Below are 24,831 nucleotides of genomic sequence, written 5' to 3'. Positions count from 1 at the left end.
AACTTCCTTTTATTTGGGAATTAGGACAAATACCAAAAAAGGCTCTTAAGGTGAAAGAGTAAGCAACAACATGTTCAGAAAACACAATATGTGCATAACACCAAACAAAACCAGTCACATTATCCAAGTGGTGTCTGCACGTTGGTGGTGGTGGAGGAGAGTCTCTATTACATGAGAAGAGCTTTGAGTGAAGTGTCCAGAACAGTGCTATATAAGGTAAGAAATTATTATTATTATGGGGATTAGTGAATTGAAAAAGGCAGAAAACAAGATCAATCAGACCCTTTGAAGACTTTTATTGAAATGCCAATTAAAACCTAGAAGTAAAAGCTACTTCCATTCATTTCAGACCAAAATAATTCAAACCCTTTCACATTTCAAACAATTCAACAGGTAAGGCTCTTTAAAAGGTCCCCTGAACTTTCAGCTCACTGTGAATGTGAAGGTAGAGGCAGTCCACAAACACAAAGAAGAAAAGTATTATGCATCCTACCATCCAAGATGCTGTCAAAACGTTTATGTAATTGATTGCTTATGAAAGCCTCCAGTTTCATGCAACAACCAAGATTTATTCAATTGTGTACAGAGGTCTTCACTTTGGTCAGATAAAGATTAATTCATCTCAGTTCTGACTCATATTGTGATAATACAATAATAATACAAGGACAGTTCACAGCTATATTTCAGTTCCACTGGACCACACTTTAACTTCTATACAGAGTTAATGACCAGTTCAAATCTGGCTTTGTTAAAAAACAGAATATCTTTCGACTCACTGAACATGTGTATGGATTCTATCGCAATGCTTTCAGAAACATACCTAAATGGAACATTTCTCAAAATAAAATTCAAACAAATGGATACAGACTGATGATGCATTGTGAAAATAACATTTTAATATAAAATATCTGCAAAACTATAGTGCTGTCAATATGAAATCATTCTATGTCCAGCTCATTTGCTGCTGTGGTAGGCTCAGTGTTGCTGTGAACCTTATCAAGATTAAGAGATTCTTCTGATAATGGATGGATTTTTTTAAATACATTTTAAAATACATTTGAACAGCCCAGTGAGCTGTAGGTCAGGAGATTTTCACATCCAAAGGAAAAACGGCTTCTAACAAGCACATAAATGTAACCCTCATATGCATACAGTATATGAATATTTTGACATTGTGATGTGATAATTTTTAAAGTTTCCAATTCTTGTCTTTCCCTTGTGTGTTGTAATGTAAGCAGATTAGTCTGTTACATACAATTCAAACACACAGGGAGCACTATGGTACTGTACAGTAGTTGCTATATTTGGAAATTCGTAATCGTCCTTTTAGCCTGACTGAAATATTCTTCAGAAACTGCTATTCTATTCTTCAGACCCATTTCTTATTTGCATTAACAACACAGTGATACTGAGGAAAGTGGAAGAGCGTATAAATCCACCTTCTCACAAAGATTTTCTAAAAAACCTCCCTGGTTTCCTGACAGAGGCACGGAAAAAGTTAAGAAAAATCAGAGGGCACTTGTAAAAAGCCTTACCAGGAGACATTCCTCATTTAGTGTTTTTTTTTAAATGGTGAGTAACTTAAAATATATACATTTATACACATGCTATATAAGTTGCACGTTCAATGTGTGTTTAGGATGTATATGAAAAGAATCAAAAAACATTTGTGATTTTCTCAACATTGTGTACAAACCTGCCAAGAAAGCTTGCCAGAAGAAATTGTTTCTACAAGTCGGCCCATCTGCATAGTCCAGCAAAAACACAAGATAAACCATAAATGTCCCTGTTCCTACACTAGCCACAGGTCAAACCCTTGTCATCCTATACTGTATATATAAATATATGTATTTACATACATCTTCTAAAAATAAATCCACCGTACTATATTAGCTACAAAGACTGAACAAATTATACTACACTGTACTGCAAAATAGCACATTGAAAGCAAAACACACAAAATAGTCATCATGTAATATATGAAATGGACCTATACCTCACCAGAAAGGGTTTTATAAATGAACCTTTTAAGTACACAGAATGTTATTTTCAAAAAAAAATTTTTTTTTAGTTTTGAAAGGGGTCTAAATAAATGTTAAGCAGAAATGTTGCATAACCTCGTACGAGCAGTGATATTTGACTTAGCTTACACTCAGTCTCTAGCATGCTTTAAAAAGAATAGGCACTGTGTTACAGACAAGTGCACAAAGCAAACAGAAAACGAAATCAGGTTTTAAGATAACTCATTGTGAAACAAGATGAATTACAACTAAAATACAAAACATACATAGAGAAAAAAAGCAAAATATACTGTATCTGAAAGGCAATGGCATTTTTAAGATGATACTTGTTGCTTTGCTTTGCGAAGACTTTTTGCTGAAACATAACAATGCACTCATGTTATCCTTATAGGAGTAATAATTACTATATAAGCTAAAGGAGCAGGTCTGCGTGCCACAAAGGTAGAATCATTTCACTTTTGACAAATAACAGATTTGTACTGTATATAACGGCCAAGAACAGGAGAGATTTTTGCAAAGTACCTGAAGCAAAGGTCAATTATTTTTTTCTCTCTTTTTATCATTTTCCTTATTTGTGGAGGGAATAAATAAAAATGGGCATTAAAACAATCTGATATTTGTTTTTACATATTTTGATATGTGATTTGACTGATTGGAGTTTTTTACTTGGATTTTTATGGGCACTTTGTGGCAGATAGGTTAGAAAAAAGGATAACACCCAAACTGTGCAGTAGTAATGACAGAGCAACATGTTAAATATGTCCTGTCTATATATATGTAGTTTTTGGATATATTTCTGATGTTGTGCAACAGTAATTGTGTGGACTGTGCATTTCTAATTTATTTCTTCCCACTGTTATGTGTCATTTGAAGTCCATCAACAATAAACAGGTTTCTAAAAGGGACTGAAATCAAAAGGCGTGAGGTAGGAAATCTGAAATGCTCCCAAAATCCCCTGGAATGGTGTTCTACTGTAAAACATATTTAATATTTATATATAGTACTTCCCCACTTCAAAACTCAGTGTTTTACTGGAATAGGATTTGGGAAATGCCAAATGTGATCGCAGAAAAATATTCGTAAAACTACTGATACTAGATGCATAAGAAGGAAAACCACAAAGAGAAGAATATAACATCATATAGTGGGAAAATGCATGGTTAAGCACAGCAGTTGTAAGATAAAGAACAAGCAAGTGCATCCCATCCAGATATCACAATACAAAATACAAAACGTTTTCGGATGAAAACTATGATAACACATACTGTAGTTAAAAAAAGCACAGAAAGGTGCATGGTAAAGGATTTAGTGAGGAATATCTCAAGCACATTTACAGAGAAACTTGCTTGTGCAAGCAAAATCATTTTAGATTTACCCATTTATTGCTTTAATAACATACAGAGCGATTTGCATGCCCACTATACATAAAGTTTTTGAAGTCACAGTACTTTGGAAAAGCTTTGTCAAGAACTTTCCTTTATCCTACCTTAACTGAAAGCCGGTAAGAAAGGTGGATCTTAAGTCTACCTTTAAAAGCATTCACCCAAACTCCATTCTTTAAAATGTAAGGTCAGCAATGCAGCCTGCAGAACAGTGCTGCAAGACTTTTATATCAGATGGATATGCGGCAGGCAATTCACTGTAACAAATATTTCTGAATTCATTCTACACAAACAACATCTTAGCATAGGAGACTACATTTCTGAAGCTGTTACCTACAGTATGTGCTAAAGTACAGAAAAATAAGTCAAAAGGTGAGACAGGCGGATTTTATTGTTTTCTAGAACCAGTGGCAATCCGTGACCTTTTGCAGACTACAGACAATTGTTTCATATTTCAAAATTATGTTGCAGAAATGCATCTGCCATCCTTTTTTTAAATAGAGCAAAATGTAGAAAGATTTGCATAGCAAAAAGACATTACGTTCAAACCAATGATTTGGCCACAATTGGGTAATACCTCCTGAAAGCTGTTTAGGAGATTACCAGTAGTCCAGTTAGACCTGCTCAATACAGTTTATAATGGGCAGTGATTCAACAAAAGGTTTATCTGTTTTAATTTCAGGACATTAAAAATAACACTATTAGCCTTCCCTTTTCATTAGTCCACTGTGCTAAAGATAATATCAGTGGGTTAGCAAAACTGGTGACACCAGTCTTAAACAATAAGAACATCCTTTGAGTGCTGGCAATGATATAATATTAAAATTAGTTCTATTAATTTCAATAAATGAAATTGTGCTACCTAGCTGTATATATAAAATTGAGAGTGCCAAAGTGGAACACCAATTAACAAGGAATCCACTAGCATACCTTCTGTAACTGTATGATCTCGGTCATACTATATTTGCAATAATGTGTATCAAGTTCAGAGATAAAGCATTAGCATCGCTGCAACAGCACAAAAGAGGAAAATCAACCCACTGCTGCTGATCACATTGCATCTGGAAATGGTTTTATCAGTGTTAGTTGACTGCAAAGTTTACACCAGGAAAAACAGAGCTCTCAGTTGCTCAAAAGAAGGGAAGTATCATTTGCGGACGACCAGAAAGCAGATAGATCTAGCGTGGTTTTAACATCCCTAAAACAGCTTTTTTAATGACATTGCTCAGTGAGGAAAAAGGGGCCTTACTGTAGACAGGAAGTAACTAAAACCTGTTTCAGCTCTGTGCAAAGTGGTACCAAGATACTGGACTGAAGACAGGGCTCTGCTCAAGCACCAAAAATGTGTCCCGTCAGACTGTTTGCAGCTGCATCATAAAAAAAGCTATGAAGGTGTAAAAACATCGGGGTCCTGCACGGGCCACGGTGTTCAGGTGACAATGGAAGAGTGCTCTGTAACACTGAAATGCTCTCTGACTACCACAATCCCAATTTTCAAAGCAGATTGTGGTATTAAGGCATAAAATAGGGAGCAACAGGTTGTAAACTGGTTGCTACATATTAAAATATAATGAGCAGGTATGGCTTTACTAAAGAGCAATTCTCAAACAAAAATAAGTCACAAAACTCGACAAATATAAAGATTAAATTGGATAACATTTCTGCATGGCCTCACTTTTCCAACATTCGCAAAAAACAGCTAAATTAAGAGTAGACCAGAATGAAGAAGTGGTGTTTAAATGGGTTACTGACAGATGACTGATTCCACAAGTGTAATGGAAACAAAGGCGATAGCAGAATCCCAATTTTCAAAGCTAATTTTGTGTTATCATTTTTTACACACACTGTACGTGAACAGTAGGGATCATAGAAATCTGAAACACGCTAAAAATAAAATAAACCAATTCTCTGCCATTCTGGCAGCCAGTGCAAAGGACAAAGCCTTGTGCTAACTTGGTATGTTGGCGAAGTTTAGCTCCAGTTACACACCTGTGGGGAGGGGGAAGACAGTTCTACCAGGAAGCCCTTTGGAATAAGGAATTACAGCAGCTCAAGTGTACAAAAAAGGATGCTATTTTCTGCCTAAAAGCCACCTCTTGTCAAGCAAGTGCGGAGCAGCCTGAGAAGCAGCAGGTTAAATCATCTTGGCCTTTGAGCTAGAACACCTCATTTTGACTACAGAGACCCAAAGGAGGCCACTCCCCCACCCCTTCCACCATTTCCTCACTCCTCCCCCACTTCCTGTCTGGAGCTCTGAAGGCATGGTATATACAGCTTTGTGGTGTTGGAGACTGGAGGGACATTCTTAAAGAAGGTGCAGTTGCCTTTCCAGGGCTGAAAGGAAGAGAACACCGAGCAGGAGTGGGCTGGCACCGTGGGAGCATGCAGTTCCCTTGGCAGCTAACTTGGGTGTACGAAGAGTGGTAGTGCGCTGGGTGGTCTCCTCTCCTTTCTCCCTCCCTCGGGACGTCTCTCTGTCAGGCTGCTCACTCTTCTCCTTCTTGCCTGGAAGACAATAATGAGGATGGTCTACTGTTATATACATCTAGCCAGTTGGGTAGCTAATAGCTAATTGATTCAAGGGTCCTGTCTTGAAAGAAGCCAGAGTATCAAATGCTCTACAGCATTGAACAATCCAAGTAATACGGCTCATGAGAACATTACTTCAGACGTTTCTTCATTCTTTAGCCAATGTTACCTCAGAACAGTTGAAAATCATGTAATGGTGTTATAAAAAAAAGAAAAGTAATATAAAAATGTTTAAGATTAGATAAATCTTTAAATCTTCAAACACAAAGCACATTTCCCCCATATCCGATACATAAAAATATAATCTCACTTTTCTGAGTGCGCGTTTGGGTAAGGTTTCCTTATATCCTCTTCCTGGTGGTGTAGCAACTATTCCATTAGCCTTGAATTTCTCGATTAATGAAATTTCTGTCAAAACTGCATAATCTTAATGAAATTTTTATGGCAGTCACTAGAGTTGCTGAGATCAATAATCTTTTACATTAGACCTTCTGACAATTCTCTGATTTGCCCCATGATGAGAGGGCACTAAGTATTTTGCTTCTGTGATCAGCCTTTTTAAATACCCACTGGCAGTCAAGTTGACTTCCAAAAGTTTAGAAACATTCCAAGGTTTTGTGAAATTACTTGAGGGCTTAAAACATTAGACGATTAAGTTTACAGCATGTATTTAACATATTTACAGAGCATGAATAAATCTGAATTTTATTTACAGTACAAAGAAGTTTTAAAGTACTAAGTAATGCTTAACATCACTATTAATATATTCAGCATTTTTTTCATACAGCACATAATTGTCATATTTTACTCCATAAATATGGAAATATCTTGATGTGCACCTACATTTTCTTCATTTAACCAAGTTTTCAGTTCGGCACGAATACAATTAAAAGCTATTGTAAATGCTGTACGTTGCAAAGTACAGATTACAGTAAATGAAGAGAGGCATATGATGTTGTTCCAGGAATCAAGAACTGCAATCTCTCCGAAAAGACTACTTAAACACCCCAGGAAAATGTAACGTGGAATGTTACTTCAAGGTGGTGTACATTCAAAGACTAAAAAGTGTAATATTTCATTAGGGATACTAAAGTAATATACATACTGTATATTGAGTAAACTATAAAGGACTTCCAAAATATGATTGCATTTCAAGTAAATACAAGTACTATAGTTGTATAATGTCTTTTCATCTCCTGAATATGGCTAAGAGATGCAGCAAATAGTACCCACTAATGGTCAGTATGGGATATAGGATCAGAATTTGGTCAACCCTACAAAACAGCAACAGAAAGAGTAAGCTGCCTATCCAGGAGAGTGTCCACTGACTGAAGTTCAGATTGCCTTCAGGCAGGACTTGAACTGGCGACCCCAGATACATTTCTGCAGAGGAATGTGACTCATTCTCAAGTGCTGTGAGCCTTGGATGTTAAACCAGGGGGCATTTAATAGACAACCTTCAGAATGTCATTAAACTAAATTAGAAATAAATCACTATAATGGAGGCAGGCAGACAGAGTCCAAGCTTCACTTTCATAATGGTCAGTCTCTCCGGGCCTGCTAACTGCAGCCTCTCCCACCCCCTCCTTGCTGTGCTGAAGCAGCCTGCTGACTTCAGCTGTCTCACAGCTAGCCCACGCTGAATTAAGACCTCTTTCAGGTACCTTCATCCTTCTCTCTCTCCCCCCTCCCAGCCTCATCTTCTGCCTTGTCAGCCCGTCCGACACTCTAAATCAGCCAAATCGATCAGCTTTAACATGCTCCCCGGGCAGGAACTGAAACCATTCCACTGTCATCCAGAACAGTTCCCACTCATGGTGTCAGGCCTTGCTCACAATTTTCAGAATCCGGTCTGGGAGAGAAACTCAAGAACAGTCTAAATAACAAAAGCAAGGAACAAGGTTCGAGCACTAGGACCCCCATCGTGAGAAAAACTCACAGTATCGAGTACAGTGCCCATGATTTTAGTTGTTTTTAAATAAAAAAAAATCAAAAATGAAAAGGGCCTGAATAACCACACATTTCCTTCCAATTAAGACGTTTTTCTCTTTATCAGCCCTTAAATTAAGATTTAGCTGTGGAAAACTACCAGGATTTCTGATTCAATGCATTAAACAGCATGATTTTCTTGTGCACAGTCAGTGTTGAGCAGATTCTATAATACAAATAATGGAATGGATGGAGGCAAGCCAAGGAAGCAAAAGGAAAGAATGATCTGATACCCGTTTTGAATATTTGCAGAGCAATCAGCACACTTCTTTTCAAGTTAAATAGCACATAATGTGTCATTTCAAGCTTGATATTATAATTGGCTGTAATTATTTCTGTAGAGTGCTTACAACTGTGTCTAATGACAGTTTTTAGCAGAATTTCTCAAGTCAACCTGGGTAAGACATGATGCAGCGAGGTGTTAAAGTTAGCTCCTAAAGGGGTACAGTGTTCTTCCAACTGTGCTCTCACTTTCGTAATTGATCTAATTATCTGATTAATTTGAGAAATGTAACACTTTTTCCCAGGTCTCCTGATGTTTTGTAGGTGCCATACCCTTAATGAAAAGCAGCTTTTATAACTGCAAAAGACCTTGAATAAGACTTAAATGTGTCAAAAAATGTAAATGGCTGGGTTAATTAAGTACCCAAGAACTTAAAAGGTAAAGAATACCAGATTACACCATACATACACTGGAGTATGACACTGTAGATTATTCTTTTTCATTTTGATGCATTAACCTGATGCATTAAACTACTATGGCGAAAATATAATACTGCTACGTACAGTCTAAAGCATAGATCTACTTTATCTAATGAAAACAATATATGAACAGGGTGGGATATGTTAAAATATATTTTTTTAAACAATATTAACTATCCAGCCATTCATTTTATAACTGGTTTATCCAGTACATGGTCACAGAGGAACTGGAGCCTATCCCAGTAAGAAACAGGTGCACGACAGGATATACCCTGGACAGGACGCCAATCCATCACAGTGAAATTAACTAATTCACGATTTTTTTAGCACAAAAAAATACAATAGTTTGTTATGATGCAGCAGATATGTTAGATATACCACAATAATTCATTTAGAAAAAGTCGGTCTGGAATCTTTTAAGGCAAACAACACCTAACAATCTTCTGGTCCAAAATAATGGTCCATCCTTAAAGTAAATGAAATTGGAATTTCTTATTGTTTTTCATTTAAATGGTTTCCACCTCCACCTCCATTTAAATGGTTTCCACTTCCACCTCCCCTCCCCCAGTGGAGGAATCAGTTTTGCCGCAAAAGACCCTCATACAGTACCAGCACAGAAGGGGTGAGGAAAACGTACACTTTACTCCAAAATGAGTAAAGAGCCCATGTCACAGCCTCTACTAATCAGACACAAGCCCCTGATGCTTTACGCAAATGCACTAATCAGATACAAGCCCCTGCTATTTCCCACAAACACCAACACTCATCCTAATTGACCAACCACATCCCTCGTCCTGCACCACACCTCCCGGCAACCCACTACTTAAGGGCTGCTCACCTGCTCCTCCTCGCTCAGTATTGAGTTAATCCTCATAGAGCTCCCTTTGCCTGACAAATGCTCCGTCTTGAGACAACTACTAGACTCATGATTCCTCTTGACCATGAATATTGGCTATGTGACTTGGCTAAGTAGACCCAGCTTCTGCTCTCCACTTAATCTCTCTCTAACATCTTTTCCTAAGCACCGCATAGGGTCCAATCCCCTTTGCTGAGACTTCCAGTATTTTACAGCCCATCCTGTCCAAAGTGGATTTATCATCAATTGGATCAGGGGTTCCCAATCTTAGTCTTGGAGGCCCACACATCTGCTGGTTTGTCTTCAAGTCCAGCTCCCACTAAAACAATTTAACCCTTAATTGACTTTAAAGGATTAATTTTGAACTGTGTCTGAATGTTTTAAGTTTCTAAACATGTTGGATGATGTCTTTTAACAATTGCATTTTATAAGTTAAATAAAATACCAAACATCTGAGGAGAAAAAAAAAACTTGCAAATATTACAATCAAGTTGTAGGTCAATCAAGGCTTCAATCATGGCTTTATTGACTGAATCACATAATTCAGCTCGAATGGAATGAAGATTAGGCAGGATTGTAGGCCATTCATTAAGCTCTCACCAATAATACCAGGGGCTCACTAATGCTCAGCACTTCACAGGGGTCTCTGTTGCACAGGAAGTAGAACAGGTACTAATTTAGGCTTTCCTGGTCTTTGTGACCCGGGTGTCCGCTGGCCTGCTGTGTTTTTTTCATTTGAGTTTTTGATTTATTAATTGAACCTAGTGTTTAATAATTTACTAACTGCAATTTTCTGATTTGTTTTCGACTTTGCTGCTGTAAGATAACTTACAATTTAACCATAACAATACATAACTGGAAGTCTATGATTTCTTTTTAAGCACACAATGGAAAAAGTCTAATCAACAGTAATTTTAGTACAATTACATATTCAAATATGCTTATTTGAACGTGTCTGTCTGAATTGCATCAGGATTTGGACGTCTTGCAGTAGGGGAGTTACATGTCACCACCTGGGAATTCTGGGTAATATCTGACTCACCGGCACTCAGACTGATGTTGATTGAAGTGTGCAACCTTACTTCGGAACAGCCACTCTGAGTCATACATAAACATTGGAAGCAAAGAGTTAAAAGTGCAAAACTATGCCTTTTAGTATTTTTTTTAATGTAGGACTCATTTAACTGCTTCAGAATTTCAGCCATCTCAGCAGCTTTTCTTGATTATAAGCTCTTGCAGGCCAACACAGCATGGCCCGATGCTGTTGTTGATAGAAAGAAATAAAAGATGGAATTCATTGGAGATTTTGGGGGTGCCAAATGATATTAAAATATCACTGGGAACGGAAAATGGATTTTGGTATTCTCGCATATCCGAGATCAAAACCTGTGAGGAAATCGTGCTTTCTGTTTAATAGGGACCCCTTACTGAGGAGGCAAATCACACAAGGGCTGTGAAGGACATCTGGGGTCACTTACTTGGCTGGGAAAGTTAAATTTGAACCCTGAATGAGGAAATCATGTGACAAAGAGAATTTTAAAATGTCTTATATCACACAAATAAAAAAAGAACAGATGGGAATCAATGCAGTATGTGAGGACTGCATCGCTGCTACAAAGTGTTTTTGTCACTATTCATCCAATTTCTAATCACTTTATCGGATACTTGGTTGCAGGGGAGCTATTGCCTATCCTACCAAGCAATGGGTGCAAGGCAAAATACACCCTGGATGGGATGCCAGTCCATTGCAGGGCACACACAGACACAAACATGCACACATTCATACCAGGGCCAATTTTCCCAGAAACCAATTAACCTACCAGTATGTTTTTGGATTGTGGGAAGAAGTAACTGGAGAGAACCCACACAAACTGGGGGAGTATATACAAACGCCACACTGATACTGAAACACTGTAGGACTGGAATGGAACTCAGGGGCTCCAGTGCCATGAGGCTCCTAGCCTTTGCTCCATAATGAACAGTCCTCTAGCTGTTGCTATCATCTATTGAAAAATACTTCTTCTTTTTATTTCTTTCATGAACACTGACTCAGCCCTCTTGCGCATCCGTTTTAATGACAACAGACACGCTAGCACAATTAATGGGAAGGCTTTGACCTTTTCATTAAGCAGCGGACTGTTTTGAATGCAGGAGATGAGGAAGCCACAGGAACAGTGATAAGCATGTCACAGCGATTATCACAGCTCCAAGGCAGACACTATCAACCTGGGAATCAAAGCAGCCTTCAGCACTTTCTCCTAACCCAAAGACCGCTTGCGTATTAGATGACCTAAAAAGCATAATACAGTAATACATTTACAAAAGAGGAGCATACTCAAAAACAGGGCTTGTGAATCCCGGACAATTACTTGTAAAGTCACAATTGTTTTTCAAACCAGAGTTCTGGAAGAAGAAAACTAAAGCTGTTATTTTGCTCTTAGAATATGTACAGTATGTAAACTGTAAAATATGGACAATTTGTGTCATAGACTTTTTTTTTTGCCTAGAAGGCATAGTCTAAATTTCATTTCAAAGTAATGCCTAACAATACATTGTTCACATAAATCACTGGGCTCATCAATTTGTTCCCAACACTGGATGAACAAATTCTCTACCATAAGACTGCTGTCCTCTGAAATCAAGTCTAACCAATCATTAAACAGTTGATGAGAGCTTTAAAGCAGTGTTGCATTAAAAAATACATTAGTGCAATGGATTTTAGAGTGCATTACAGAAATAAAATGTTTACTTATATTGTAAATTGTTTCCTTTGCTAGCTTTTCATTTAAAAATAAACACAAGGAAATTATGGATTACGGATGAAGTCTTTATATCTCCAGTTCAATTTGCAGTACAGCGTTTCATTGCTTAAAAAGCATTTTAATTGAGCTTTAAATTTGCTTTGAAGTTGGCATGCATAGTCCACTTCAAAATATGGTACTGCTTCTTAGTTTGTAGCAAAGCCAGAAAAAAAAAACACATGGCAATTTTATTTTGCAATGCTAGTACAGATTGTGTACCATTAACCTTGAACTCCTCTTCCAAATTACGCTATAATACATCCATAATTAAAAATATTGCTCTTTAATAAAGTTATCCAAAAATAAAATGTTTTTACCTACAGTATAGTATTCATACACTACAAAGACTCATTACTTGTGGTTGCATCTAGTCAGCAGTGTGTTATAGTGAAAGTTATTACAATAGTTATGGCTACACATTCAGGGAGATAGTTATTATAATAGTTAACGCGTTATTTGTAGGACATTCACTTGGAGATACTAACACAAGTACTGTACTGCATGTAGAAGAGCAAATGTACACAAATGCTAATATAATCTAAAAGTACTCCTAATTTCTCATAATGTATACAAATATGCCATGTAACAGACAAAGACACTCTGCTTATATAAGGACATTTACATTTGGAAATGAACACTTGTTTTTTATATTAGGTTTAGTTTACATCTATGTATCAAGCTTATACAAACACTTTCTGAAAGTTACACTTTAATTCAATCCAGCCATAGATACCAAAACATGAATTTCAGATTTTTATTATTATATAGGTAAAATTTCCTTGGGCATGTCCCCACTCCTTGTCTCTTCATATTTGCTTCTCCATTTCAGGAGATGATTTGCTATGCAGTTTTGGTTTGGAAAGAAATTGCATGTGATAATGCAACTTACCTGATTAATAATAAATGTACTAGAAGGGATATTCAAATATCCATGCCTGCTGGATGAACTACTGTTTATATTGTGCAAAGAATCTCATGCATAGTTATAATGATGATTTAGTAGGTCTCTATTTGCACTCCTAATTATTAACATTTTTTTCTCATTGTGCAACTCTTGTTGTATACCGTACACATGCACACTGATGCAGTCAATATTTTGGTACTGTAGGTATCATTTTAGTGACAACTGAATTAAAATACAGCAAAATATTGTGCCTCTACATACCTGTATATGCCTGACTGGCATTTTGTTTTCTGCCATTTACTGTATAGCACATACTGTATAGTAACACACACTGTTCCTGTGCTGTGCAAAAAAATCAATTAAAAGTCTCTATACTCAATTTTACATCGTCATTCTAGACATTTACAACTAGCATGTGAGATTTGAGGTTCCCACTTAAACCAAGATTGCCACTTCACAGCCATTTGGTTCTCAAACTTCAAACTACTGTAACTGCTGTCTTGGAAACTGCTTTGCCAATTGACTTGAAATCTGGTACACTGCTTAAATGTACTACTGTATATCAATACTACTAAAATGAAATTAAAAATATATGCAATGTCTACTTATCATTCTCATTTTCCAATTAAATTTAATATTGCTAGCAGAAGATTCTGGTGAGAAAATATGAAAAAACAGATTCTAGCACAACTTTGTGTATCACTGATCGAAACTAAAACAAATAAACATGCCAAAGTGCCACTAACTTTTGGGGTGTTCAATTCTAATAGAAAACCCGTGTTTAACCTTCATCTGAAATCCGGTTTCAGAAGTTTTTAAAAAGCTCACAGCATATCTACGAATTGTAAAGGTTTTTGAAAGTCATTGCCAATTCTTTGTTCTTTTGTCTATACTGTATGTCATACCTACTGTAGCATTTTTACATAGAAGAAAAGAAGCACAGTAAAATAATCCATGAAGTGAAATGCTTTGATCTACTTTCTGCTTTTTTACATGCCTAGTATAGTTTTTGAGCTTTGATGTTCGTCGATTACCCACTCTGTATGATAAAGATGTTGGGGTAGCACTGCGAAGAACTGCTGGCTCAGGACTCTTTTGCCATTTCTAATTTTGTGTCCTTAATAGTGATGTTAGTGAAATTGATGCTGCTGGCTACAGTGTAAGGTCTTTACCCATGACCGTATTTGAGATAGCATTTGTTCAGCCATGAAATTCATCACCAGACAGGATCTCTCCCAAATATTTCTCTCAGACCTCAACAAATACAGATAGAAGTTAGGATGATATTAATTGTGAATGTCTAATACATTGTACAGTTCTTCCAACAAACTGTATCATCAAGCACTAAGAATTAATCAATACCAGAGAGCTTACTTTCACTTCCATGATTGCTGAAGCATGTAGAAGTTCACCAGACTTAACAGAAGAAAGAAAGTTTTACAGAACATTCTGGTTTCCATATTATTCCTTCCATAACAAATTTAATATTCGGTGGAACATTTCTGACCTCTCTGTAAAAGGCAATCACTTATGAGCCAATAACTGAATGGGAATAAAATTGGTTTGGGATGTAATCAGTGGACCATAGTAATTGAAATCCAGAGAGAAAATCATAATTGCTAGGTTGGCTGTCTATCTTGCAGACTGTGTTTGCAAGCTGTTGATATGAGTCAAGAAATTCACTGATGCCCAGTCTTCCTGGAGGTTCCACCGTACAGAACAATTTCTCAAAGCTAAGCATTTCCAATTTCCAATCCTCTCTAAAAAAACAAAAGAACGTTGTACAGCTGCAATTGTGCACATGGTGAAGAATTTGCATAGCCTTATTTACAATGTCAGCGTGACATGACTATGGACACTGCAGATAATTATGTAATCAATAAGATGTAACTGAATTATGCATTAGCAAAATAAATAATGGGGTAGGATTTCCAAACAGTGAGCAAAGAATGCAATTACATACTTCTTTTTTACAAGACAAAAAATATGAGGCAGCTTTACGTACTGTGTATCTGTCCACAGAAACAGAAAGCCTTTCCCATAATCAGCACTCCAAATGGCCTTTTCTGAGGCCTTTTGGCAAAAAACCAATGGATGCAGTTATTATCACTTCCAAATTCTAAATTCAAATTCTTCAAAGTCAGTACAAATGAGATCCACATATCACAATCGATACTCCACTTTGTTTCTCGGTTTCAAAAAAGGCTTCACTTGCAAGATATGTAATATACATATAATTAGGAGGCATACTGTCATTAAAACTTGCAATGGAGGTCTAGCTGTTTAATCCCATGATGGAGCACGGGTTAAATATTTGTGGCTAATGTAAGTCCATATTTGTACTCTGTAAAATTACACTTCTCCTTACATTTAGATTTTTTTTTATTAAAACAGTGTATCAATAACTTGGTTTACATATGTTTCCATTCTGCGTTATTTTCTATTACCATTTACTTATTACTCAATTTTCTTTTCTGTGAGATAAATGTGAGCTTGGTACTTTCTTAAACCTTTCATTTTTCTGGAAATCATGAAAATCATTATTGCTTTTCAGTGCAAATGGAGAACAATGCGGAGTGTATGATTTTTAAATTAGCCATACGCTCAGACCACTTGGATTCTATCACAGTTTACCATGAAAGTCCTGAAAACACATGCACAGGATTTATATGAACAACAAACTCTTCCATGGTAGAAAATCCATGTGTCATCAGGTTTGACTTATTACAAATCTGATTAGCAGATTGATTGTGTTCTTTTAATACATTGTTGGAATATTGTCACCCACGCAAGTCTTCAGGTATAATTGGGGAGGAGATGAGGCCTACAAATGAATTACTTAAATACAGCTACTGTTCTTCATGAGACCTGCTTTTGGAACTCTAAATGCTGAAACTCACATTTAAAAATTTAAAACAACAAAAAGAATGACTAATAATTGCAATAAGAATAGTAAATTGTATTTAGAATTATAAATGGTATTCCATAATACAATGCAGATAATATTGTACTTAAACTAAAATCAAGTTGTGTAATCTACACGAATCATATTTGCATCAATTACATTTAACAAAAACATTTGTCTATAAAAGAACAAAAAAAAATGAAAATAGAGACCAACATTGGATCAGAAACTATATCAGTTTGTCAAGAAACTCTAGTACGAACATAAAATTAACTGTCTTTTCTTATACAGCATATTTATTATGAGTCAAAAACAATTTGATTGCTGAAGATAACACATTCTTTAGTATCAAACTGAACATTTCTATATAAATACTTGCATACTTGTGCATTACTATTTATATTGGTAGGTTAGAAGAGGCCTGAGTATGCAGTGGGACAGTGGGACAGCTTCTGCTCAGATTAATAAAGCAGCGCTGCTTAGGTTTGGCCTATGGGGAGGTGTTCAGGAGAAAGAGAGACCCATTTGTATAGCCAGACAGAGCGGATCAGTCACTGTCCTCTCAAGGCCATTGTACACAACAGCCTATCCTCCCTGCAGATCTTGTCATTCAGCTCTCTCTCAAGGGTAAGAGGCGGGATCAACCCATTTCTCTCCTACATTACCTCCGAAGGGCTTTTGCTTTTTATCACGAAGGAACCTGTTCCTCCTGGCCAAAAACATCAAGCACACCAACAATTAACCTACTCCTGTCCCTCAGGGTGAACAGGCACACACCCAGAAACAACAGACATCTGAGAACTCTTTAAACCATTATACTGTATATACATTTATAAAAGGTAATTGGTTCAGGTTCAGGTACGTTCGGGAAATACAACATAAATCTCTCAGAAAAATATTATGTATATGGCTCACAATGTGTAGACTAACCACAAATTGTTATGGTTTTAATTCCAAGACAGTAACCAGAATTATTTTTCTATGATGGTAAATGTGGCATGAATAACAGTCCTCGGGTACAGAATGCTGACATTACTTGAAACCCATCTATCCTTTAAACACACAGTTTTGTGTCTGTCTTTTCAAAAATCCTCCTCATGAGCTGACCGAAAAAAAGGAGAAACTTGCAAGTGAGTGTATGATTCAGTCACAATGACCCTATGAATGGTGGGATGCAGAAATACTGTCCATATAAAGAATCACTAACGGAAAGCAAAAGATGGCCCAAGGACTCTCACAGCTCAGAGATTAAGTTTGGACATCCAGGACTCTTCATTCATTAGATTAATAAAATTGTCTCACTAAATCCAATTTTTATTCAATCTATATTAGTGGAACTGTCTTCTAATACACATTAGAGAAAACCGATACATTCCTTTGCAGCAATGCAGTTCTTACTGGCATAACACACTTTAAAAGTAACTAATCACAAATGTCCCATGTGATAGACTCTCCAGTGTAATTTTAGTATAGTCAGCACTGTGCAGTGGAGAGACTAGGAAAAGGCTAATTCACACACACCTAGCTCCTGCACATTCACTGTGTATTACACAGACTATGATCAAGATAGTAAGGGACCTGTTTCATACCTGGAAGCATATTGTTGAATGAGGAATGAAGAAAGAGTTTCAAGATTGGGCATCAGTGCAACACTGGGATGGAATGACTAATTTTTAGTGATGAAAACACACACCTCTCATATGAAATACACTGCTCTCACAGTGAAGTTCAGTGAGTTCAAGAGCCAGACAGCTGAGGTCAGGTCAAGAGCAGAATGTTTAGGCTTCCAGCAAAGCTAAAGTGGCAGGGTCTTTATGAGAGACTAAAGATTACTCATACATGTACTGTAGGTAGAAGCTCATCTGCTACTTCTGACCTCCAAAGGTTCCAACCCACAGGGTTGATCTGTAAAATCAGACTAAAACTACTAACACATTTTTATATATGAACAAGTAATAGGTTTATTCCATGCTGAAAAAAGTAGGTTTATTTCAAAAATAGGTTTATTTCAGCATGGAATAAACCTATTACTTGTTCCTTTGCAGCCTACGCATGCTGACGCAGCTACCCACCTGAACATTTTTATATATACTGTACAAATCTATTAAACTGACGATATAAATATAAAATGTGATAAATCTGTAAATGAATTCTGCATTGTTTTGGATATTGTTTCTCATTCATTTTTAGTTGTTACCAACTTATACATATCTATCATTCTTTACTGTACACGCTTTTATAGATCCCAGATCCTTCACTTAAACTTTACCAGAACTGACCGTGTTTAACCTCAGGAGCCTAACTAATCTCACAGCACAAGAATAAATGGTTTGATCACAGGCAACCTCTGCCAAGTCTTCAACATCAAGTCAATTAAGTACTTCTAACTGGCTCTTGGCCAGATGGGGGAATTTTATCTGGAAATGATGAGCACAAGACAGGTGACAAAGCGCATAAAATTACAGTTCTCAGGTGCAACACTAATGATTTCTTTGTGCCCAGTGGAAATGACAGTGTATTGCGGTTAAACAGTGATCTGCCCACTGCAGCACACAAGATCTCTGCCTGTTGACCTTGAGCCCTGGCTGACAGATCAAAACATATCCCTTCACATAATCTGCAGCAATCAGTAACAAGCACTTCATTAACCTTTAAAGTCATTACCTGATGAAAGATTTAGAATGGTGACCCTTACAAGCTGTCAAGAGCCTTTTCATATAACAAAATATAAAAAATGAGCAGTCCATCTATATATCTAACAATAGCCAGACACGTCTCTACCAAATCTACCCAAAGATAAGGGGCAGAGGGGGCTATCTTGCTTATGTGTCCATTCTGTGATTTCATATTTTTATGGGTGGATCCCTGAACAGAATATTGTGAGCTTTGTTGTGGGTTATGTGTCCCAATCGATATCTTTCAGTGACTTACAGGCTATATCATTAAGACTTATACTGGTTAGATTCAAAAGCAAAGCATCTTCTCTGTTATGCCATATTCATTAGCTTCCATAGAGACCCAGAGATGAAGGGAGAAGCATAATTCATCACACACAGGCCTGTTGTTCATATTGATAGATAGTTCTCAATAAATCACAGCTGTCAACAGTATCTTTGGAATATTTTGGATTTAAGACTCCGTAAAAACAAGAAGCTAGTCTCCAGATATTTAACTCTACAGATATTTGAAAATGTGTATTTAGTGGTGATCAGCTCCTATATTTTTTCTATGGCTTTGTGAAGGTAAACCTTGACTTCAACCCAAAGGGAAAAACACAAAAAAAACAAGGGAAAAACACAAGTAACATTGTGTTCACAATCTTAAATTTGCTGGAAGAAATTGACCTCGTATACTGTATATGTACTGTACTGTATATGCATGTGATGCATATTTATGATGGCAGTTGTACAGAAGATACAGCCACAGTTCCTGCAAAATTCTGATGCAATATTTGTTTTGGAAATGGAGGGGTGACACGAAACAGGCCTTTAATTAAAAGCAAGTAAAAAAGCAATACAAAATCCCTGTTCTTTATCATGCTCCACAGGAAGAAATCCCCTACTCCCCAGGCTAAAGGCAGAATTGAGGTGCTGACTCAGCTATGCCAGTGATCTGACTTCTTCAACAAACATACAAAGGTGCGCATGCGTACACACAAGAGCCATCACTGCCTTGAACATATCTCAGGCACGGCATCATGTCATATTGCTAAACAGGGAGGAAACTCAGTATCTGGGCTCATTGTTCTGTCAATAGGGTGAATAATGTTGGCACTGTTTTAGCAGATGGCAGCAGAAAAGCAATCGAAAGAGCCAGAGAGCTAATACACAAATCAATACCTATTACATTTTAAATTACATCTCATTCCCTGTTCCGTCCCCCCACCACCACCACCACATCAACTCCCTCCTCCCAAAGTATACCAGTCATCCTTTAAGAACAGGGAAGTCTTCCTTCAACAAGGAGACTGAAAACTGTGTCTGTTAATTCTGGGTCCATTCTTTTCTTTGCTACTCCAGAGCAGTTTCTTCTGTGGTTTCCTCTCCCGGCTGGAGTCTGGGTTCATGGACCAGGCTGATTCTGAAAAAGTACTTGACCTTCAGTTTTCCATCTTCATTCAGGAACAAGTTAATTAAACAGATAATAAGCACATTAATCTTCTGGGCATAACCTCTGTGATATAAGACTGTCCCATAAAGACTTCGGAACAGCAGATTGGATTATGCTGGCAGCAGAGTGCACTGGCAGAGTGCTGCATATTAGACTGCAGCATTTTCTTTATATCACGTTACAGATTAAATATTGAAATCATTCCCTGCAGTTCAGATTAAGAACACTGGATTCCCATCCTGGTTGTGCTGTTCTGAGTCTAGTACATTTTCAGCTGCATTGGAAAGGAAGCACTTTTAATTTAACAGGTCAGAATCATTAAATTCTAAAAACACTAATCTCATCTTTCATGCATTGCCAATGTGTTTCAGGTAACAGCTTTTCTTGTTCAACTGTGACAGATAAACATGTTGTTGTTAATTGTGCCTGATTGTGTTAGACCATCAATTCACATCATGTTGCTGAGAATGAAAGAATGCATCAGCCTCTAAAGCAGTCTATAAATAACTCGAGGCACACAATACCGTCAGTGAAAAGTTAATGTAATGCAAAGACGGGTTTTTAACACAGGGTGTCTGCATTACCCCAAAATTAAACAGATTTCAAGCATCTTCTTATTCATGTTTTTAGTTTCTTGTGTTGCTTTCACTGCACTGTCCCTTCAGCTGTCACACACATTGTCAACTTGACATCAAGAGAAAGCATGCCTCAGTCGTAGGATGTGGTTTTCATCTCTAGGGTTACACTGAGAAAATGTGCTGACAATAAGACGACTGTTTCAAAAAAAGTGCGAAAGGTGTAAACAGTGAGAATTTAGATCACCTCAAACTCATAAGAATATTTTTTTTTCTAACTGATGAGATCATTAGGGACACCAGACTTCAGCTATGACTGGGATTTGACTTTTCTGGTGTAAAACCATCTTTAAATAATGAATGTATGTCTTACTTTGTCTAAAAAACAAACTTTAAATAGTAAGCATGGAATTCTTTATCTTCCTGTGAGCTACCTTGCAAATCCACCCAGCAGAATTAATTCTGGCTCAGAACCTGACAAAAAGTCTAGTGTACCTAAATGCCCTGGCAAGACTCCCTCAAGTCTCTTTTCAGAAAAGCTTTCCTCTGGAGTTTCTTAATTACAGCAGCAGTGGTATGGAGGCTTTTATATTTTGGCAGATGTTGTAAATTGCCTGGGAAATTGTTGGCAGGTTTAATCCACTTTTAAAAAACAAGCATTGATAATTGAGCATTGCAAGGCAGCTGAAGTATTCGGAATCATATTAAATGAAAAATGGCCACTAACTTCACTTCTGAAACAGGTCTGACGTTTTGTCTCACCAGTACCTGTACTATTTTCTTTTTTGAGGGATAGTATGCTAGATCATGTTTGTAGATCACTAATTGTTGTACTTTAAAAATAATTCTAAACTTTTAAGTGCCTAATTGATCTTTGAAGACTATTGACCATTATGAAGATGTTTAGCATTAACGCTTTTTGGGAAATAATGTAGTTATGCTTTATTCTCCTTGTATTGGATTGTTGAAACAGTGCAGCTCATCAATAAGTGTAGAAAGAATTCATATTCTGAATTAACACTTTATGTTCCACAGAGTACCCAAGTTACACCAAGTCAAACTGATACTGAAAGAGGTCTGGAAATGTGAGAAAGTCAGATTGAGGTGATTAAGAATGTTCTATTCCTTGTTTGGAGACTGTTATGTCCAAATTCCAGACGCTTAGTAATTGCATTTTTGGCATAGTGGATTTCATGTTCATTTGCGCTCTGCGGACCTGAGACCTGAATATGCTCCTGTGACAACAGTTCAACCACATACATTATCTATCTGTAGTTTTGCTTCTCTGGTTAATTCTTTTTGCACTTCCTTTCTTTTTAATTCCACCTGAGCTTTTCCTTCCCTTTCCTCTCCCTCTGTGACTTTTATCTCTATAGGAGAGATATCTGTCTCTACAGGAAAGGAATCTATTGCCAAATGGCAATCTGAGTTGTGCCTGCACAAATTAAAAGAAGAAGCAAATAAAAAAACAAAGAGTAAACATCAAATGATGACTAAGTTTGTGTGAGCAATTATTATTATTATTATTATTATTATTATTATTATTATTATTATTATTATTATTATTATTATAACAACACACTATGAATCTGACAATACTCTCGCAGTGTCAGTTTGCAGCTGATCGAGGTGTAATGCAATATTCAATGTGACATTCTTCTGTAGTTGCCAAAGCGTGAGTAACTCACTCTTACTGTGAAAACAGATCAAAACTCATAACATACCCCTGTACTGTATACCGACAATGCACACAGTATGCTTCCATTTTCAATGACCTTATGTATACCATTGAAGACATTTCTGTTTCTGAAAACTGTATTACCATGTACTGTATATTGTACACTTATTGTATTGCATGTATTACAATGTAGATTTACTGATTCCCTGCCTGTGACCCTCTGGGTGTTTTAATGTATTCAGTACGGTCCAAAAAGGTCACTACTGGGAAATGACATCCTATTTGTTTCTGGTTTCCAATTACAACTGTTCAACAATCAGGTGTCAACTCAAAACGCATGGGATACCATGCTAATAAAACTGAATATAAATCTCTAATTCTGAGTGTTAGTTTTCCTCTCCTGGGATCCACGAGCAATGCATTAAAGGTAATGCTCTCAATTATGTAGCATGCATGTAAGTTATTAAACACAAAGAATGGGATAATTACAGCTGCAATTCTATTAATTTTAAAAGCTAATTATCTTAATAACATTCAAATAACAAGTAAGCAAATCATGTATAATTTTCAGATTATAATACTGTTTTAGAGTTAAAAAAAAACGTAACCACCTATTCTTGCCTGGCTCATCATAATAACAAATAATAATAATTATTGTCCAGAAGAAGAAACATCCAAAAAGAGGAATCAGTACAGCCATTTAAAATGATATACAGTAGACTAATTGCCATGATAACAGCACACAATTAAAAGCCCTATGAATGCCAGGCAGTTCCTTCGGCAAATCATCACCTGTCAGGGACAAAGACCATAGAACATCATATCTTAGGCAGTAGATAACATAAATATTCACGAGAGAATGTGAGGTACTGTACATGTCCACAATATCCCTAGTACAGATGCCATGTGACTCACTTACAAACCTATGAGGCAGACAAGGACATAAAAACACAAGAACTTAAGAAAGGTTACTAACGAGAGAAGGTGAGGTCTTTTGGTTTCTAAGAGTTTATTCATTCATCAGGTGTTGGGGTTAAAACAGAAAACTGTACAAATCTAAAAGACAATCTATTATTTGAGCCATGCACATTATTCAACCTGCAGGCATAAATGCATACCACAGGCTTTGGCAAGTATAAGTTTAAAATACATATAAAAAATCTTATTTCCTGTCGTATTCAATGGGATGTTTTGAATGGGTTTCTACAAAAAAGCTACAGAGTACAAAGAATTCTCTGAGGTATAGACACTTATGATGATCTTGCACCTGTGTAAAAGCATTAAGAATGGCAAAATTCCAGTTCCTGCTCTTTTTTGTGTAGTGCAATGCTTTTTAAAATAATTATTATAGTGGTACCTGTTATTGTATTACCAATTATTAGACACAGTGGGTGACAAGTGATGAGTGAAATGTGGAAGCAGGGCCACTGTGTCACTGATCCCATGATGCATGGGATCAAAATAGCAGATGGAGGACATCAAATCTGACACTATGCCTTACAGCATTGCTCTAACCATGCATGTACACATCTGCCTGCTAGACTGTCAAAAACCAATGTCATAGCAGTAGAACAGAAACTTCATGTCATTCTGCCCTGATTGTTGAAGCTCAATGGATTTTCTAGGAAAGTACATGCAATCCATAAAAACTAGTAACAAATAATACACCAAAAGCACTGAATAAGTTCAACTGGACCAATTATTTTTAAACTGAAGAGATTAGTAGTATTGTAAGACAATGTGCATATACAGTATGCAGATAATTTATAACAGGAATAAAACAATCCAGCTTTTGAATTGCTAGAAAAAGTGTAGTTAGTAGGCATCATTATTGAAAGAAGGGAACTGCATTCTTGCGGTGCAAAAATATTGATTATTGACATTGTAAAGCCACAGTGTAGCTCCAGCTGCTGCATTCAACTTGACACACTTCCAAGCAGAAACTTATTTTATTTCTTAAATCACCATGTCATGGAAAAACATGACTGTTACTATATTGTTCATTATGCTCCACACTATGATGTGGAAAGCACAATATTTGCAAAGAAATGCTTCAGTATGCAGAAAACCCAAAGATTTTTTGGTGCTACAGCAAAAACACAATACAGTTTCTGTTGTCATCTGTAGATACTATAGATGCAGCACTGTGTTCTTTGTGAGGGCATTTGGGGTGAAACGAAAACCTATCAGTACCTTTTTTGACTACAGTATGTAGGATTTTAAGAGAAAAATACACTGTCGCAGGAACACTTAAGTTAAGAAAAGGTACATGACAAATCAGATTAAATATGAAGTTATTACATCCAAAACTGCATTTTAGGTTTAGAAAAATATAATTTTCAAGGATCTTCTTTAGTTTACAAATGAAGCCGGAAAAGA

The 24,831-nt window shown here is 36.7% G+C and overlaps 1 protein-coding gene across 2 annotated transcripts in view; it reads right to left on the bottom strand.

The window, feature by feature from the left end:
* Nucleotides 1-272: 272 nt before the first annotated feature.
* LOC102683954 (glypican-5-like) overlaps nt 273-24,831 on the bottom strand; it is a 141,672-nt gene continuing 117,113 nt past the window's right edge. For both annotated transcript variants that reach the window (XM_006637748.3, XM_015361132.2), the window contains one exon: nt 273-5,908. In XM_006637748.3, the coding sequence (XP_006637811.3) occupies nt 5,709-5,908 (200 nt within the window). In that variant the 3' untranslated portion in view covers nt 273-5,708. The remainder of the gene's footprint in view (nt 5,909-24,831) is intronic.

The sequence above is a fragment of the Lepisosteus oculatus genome, chromosome 13, assembly GCF_040954835.1.
Source record: "Lepisosteus oculatus isolate fLepOcu1 chromosome 13, fLepOcu1.hap2, whole genome shotgun sequence".
NCBI classification, from domain to species: Eukaryota; Metazoa; Chordata; class Actinopteri; order Semionotiformes; family Lepisosteidae; genus Lepisosteus; species Lepisosteus oculatus.
This window is presented reverse-complemented; position numbering and strand designations above follow the sequence as displayed.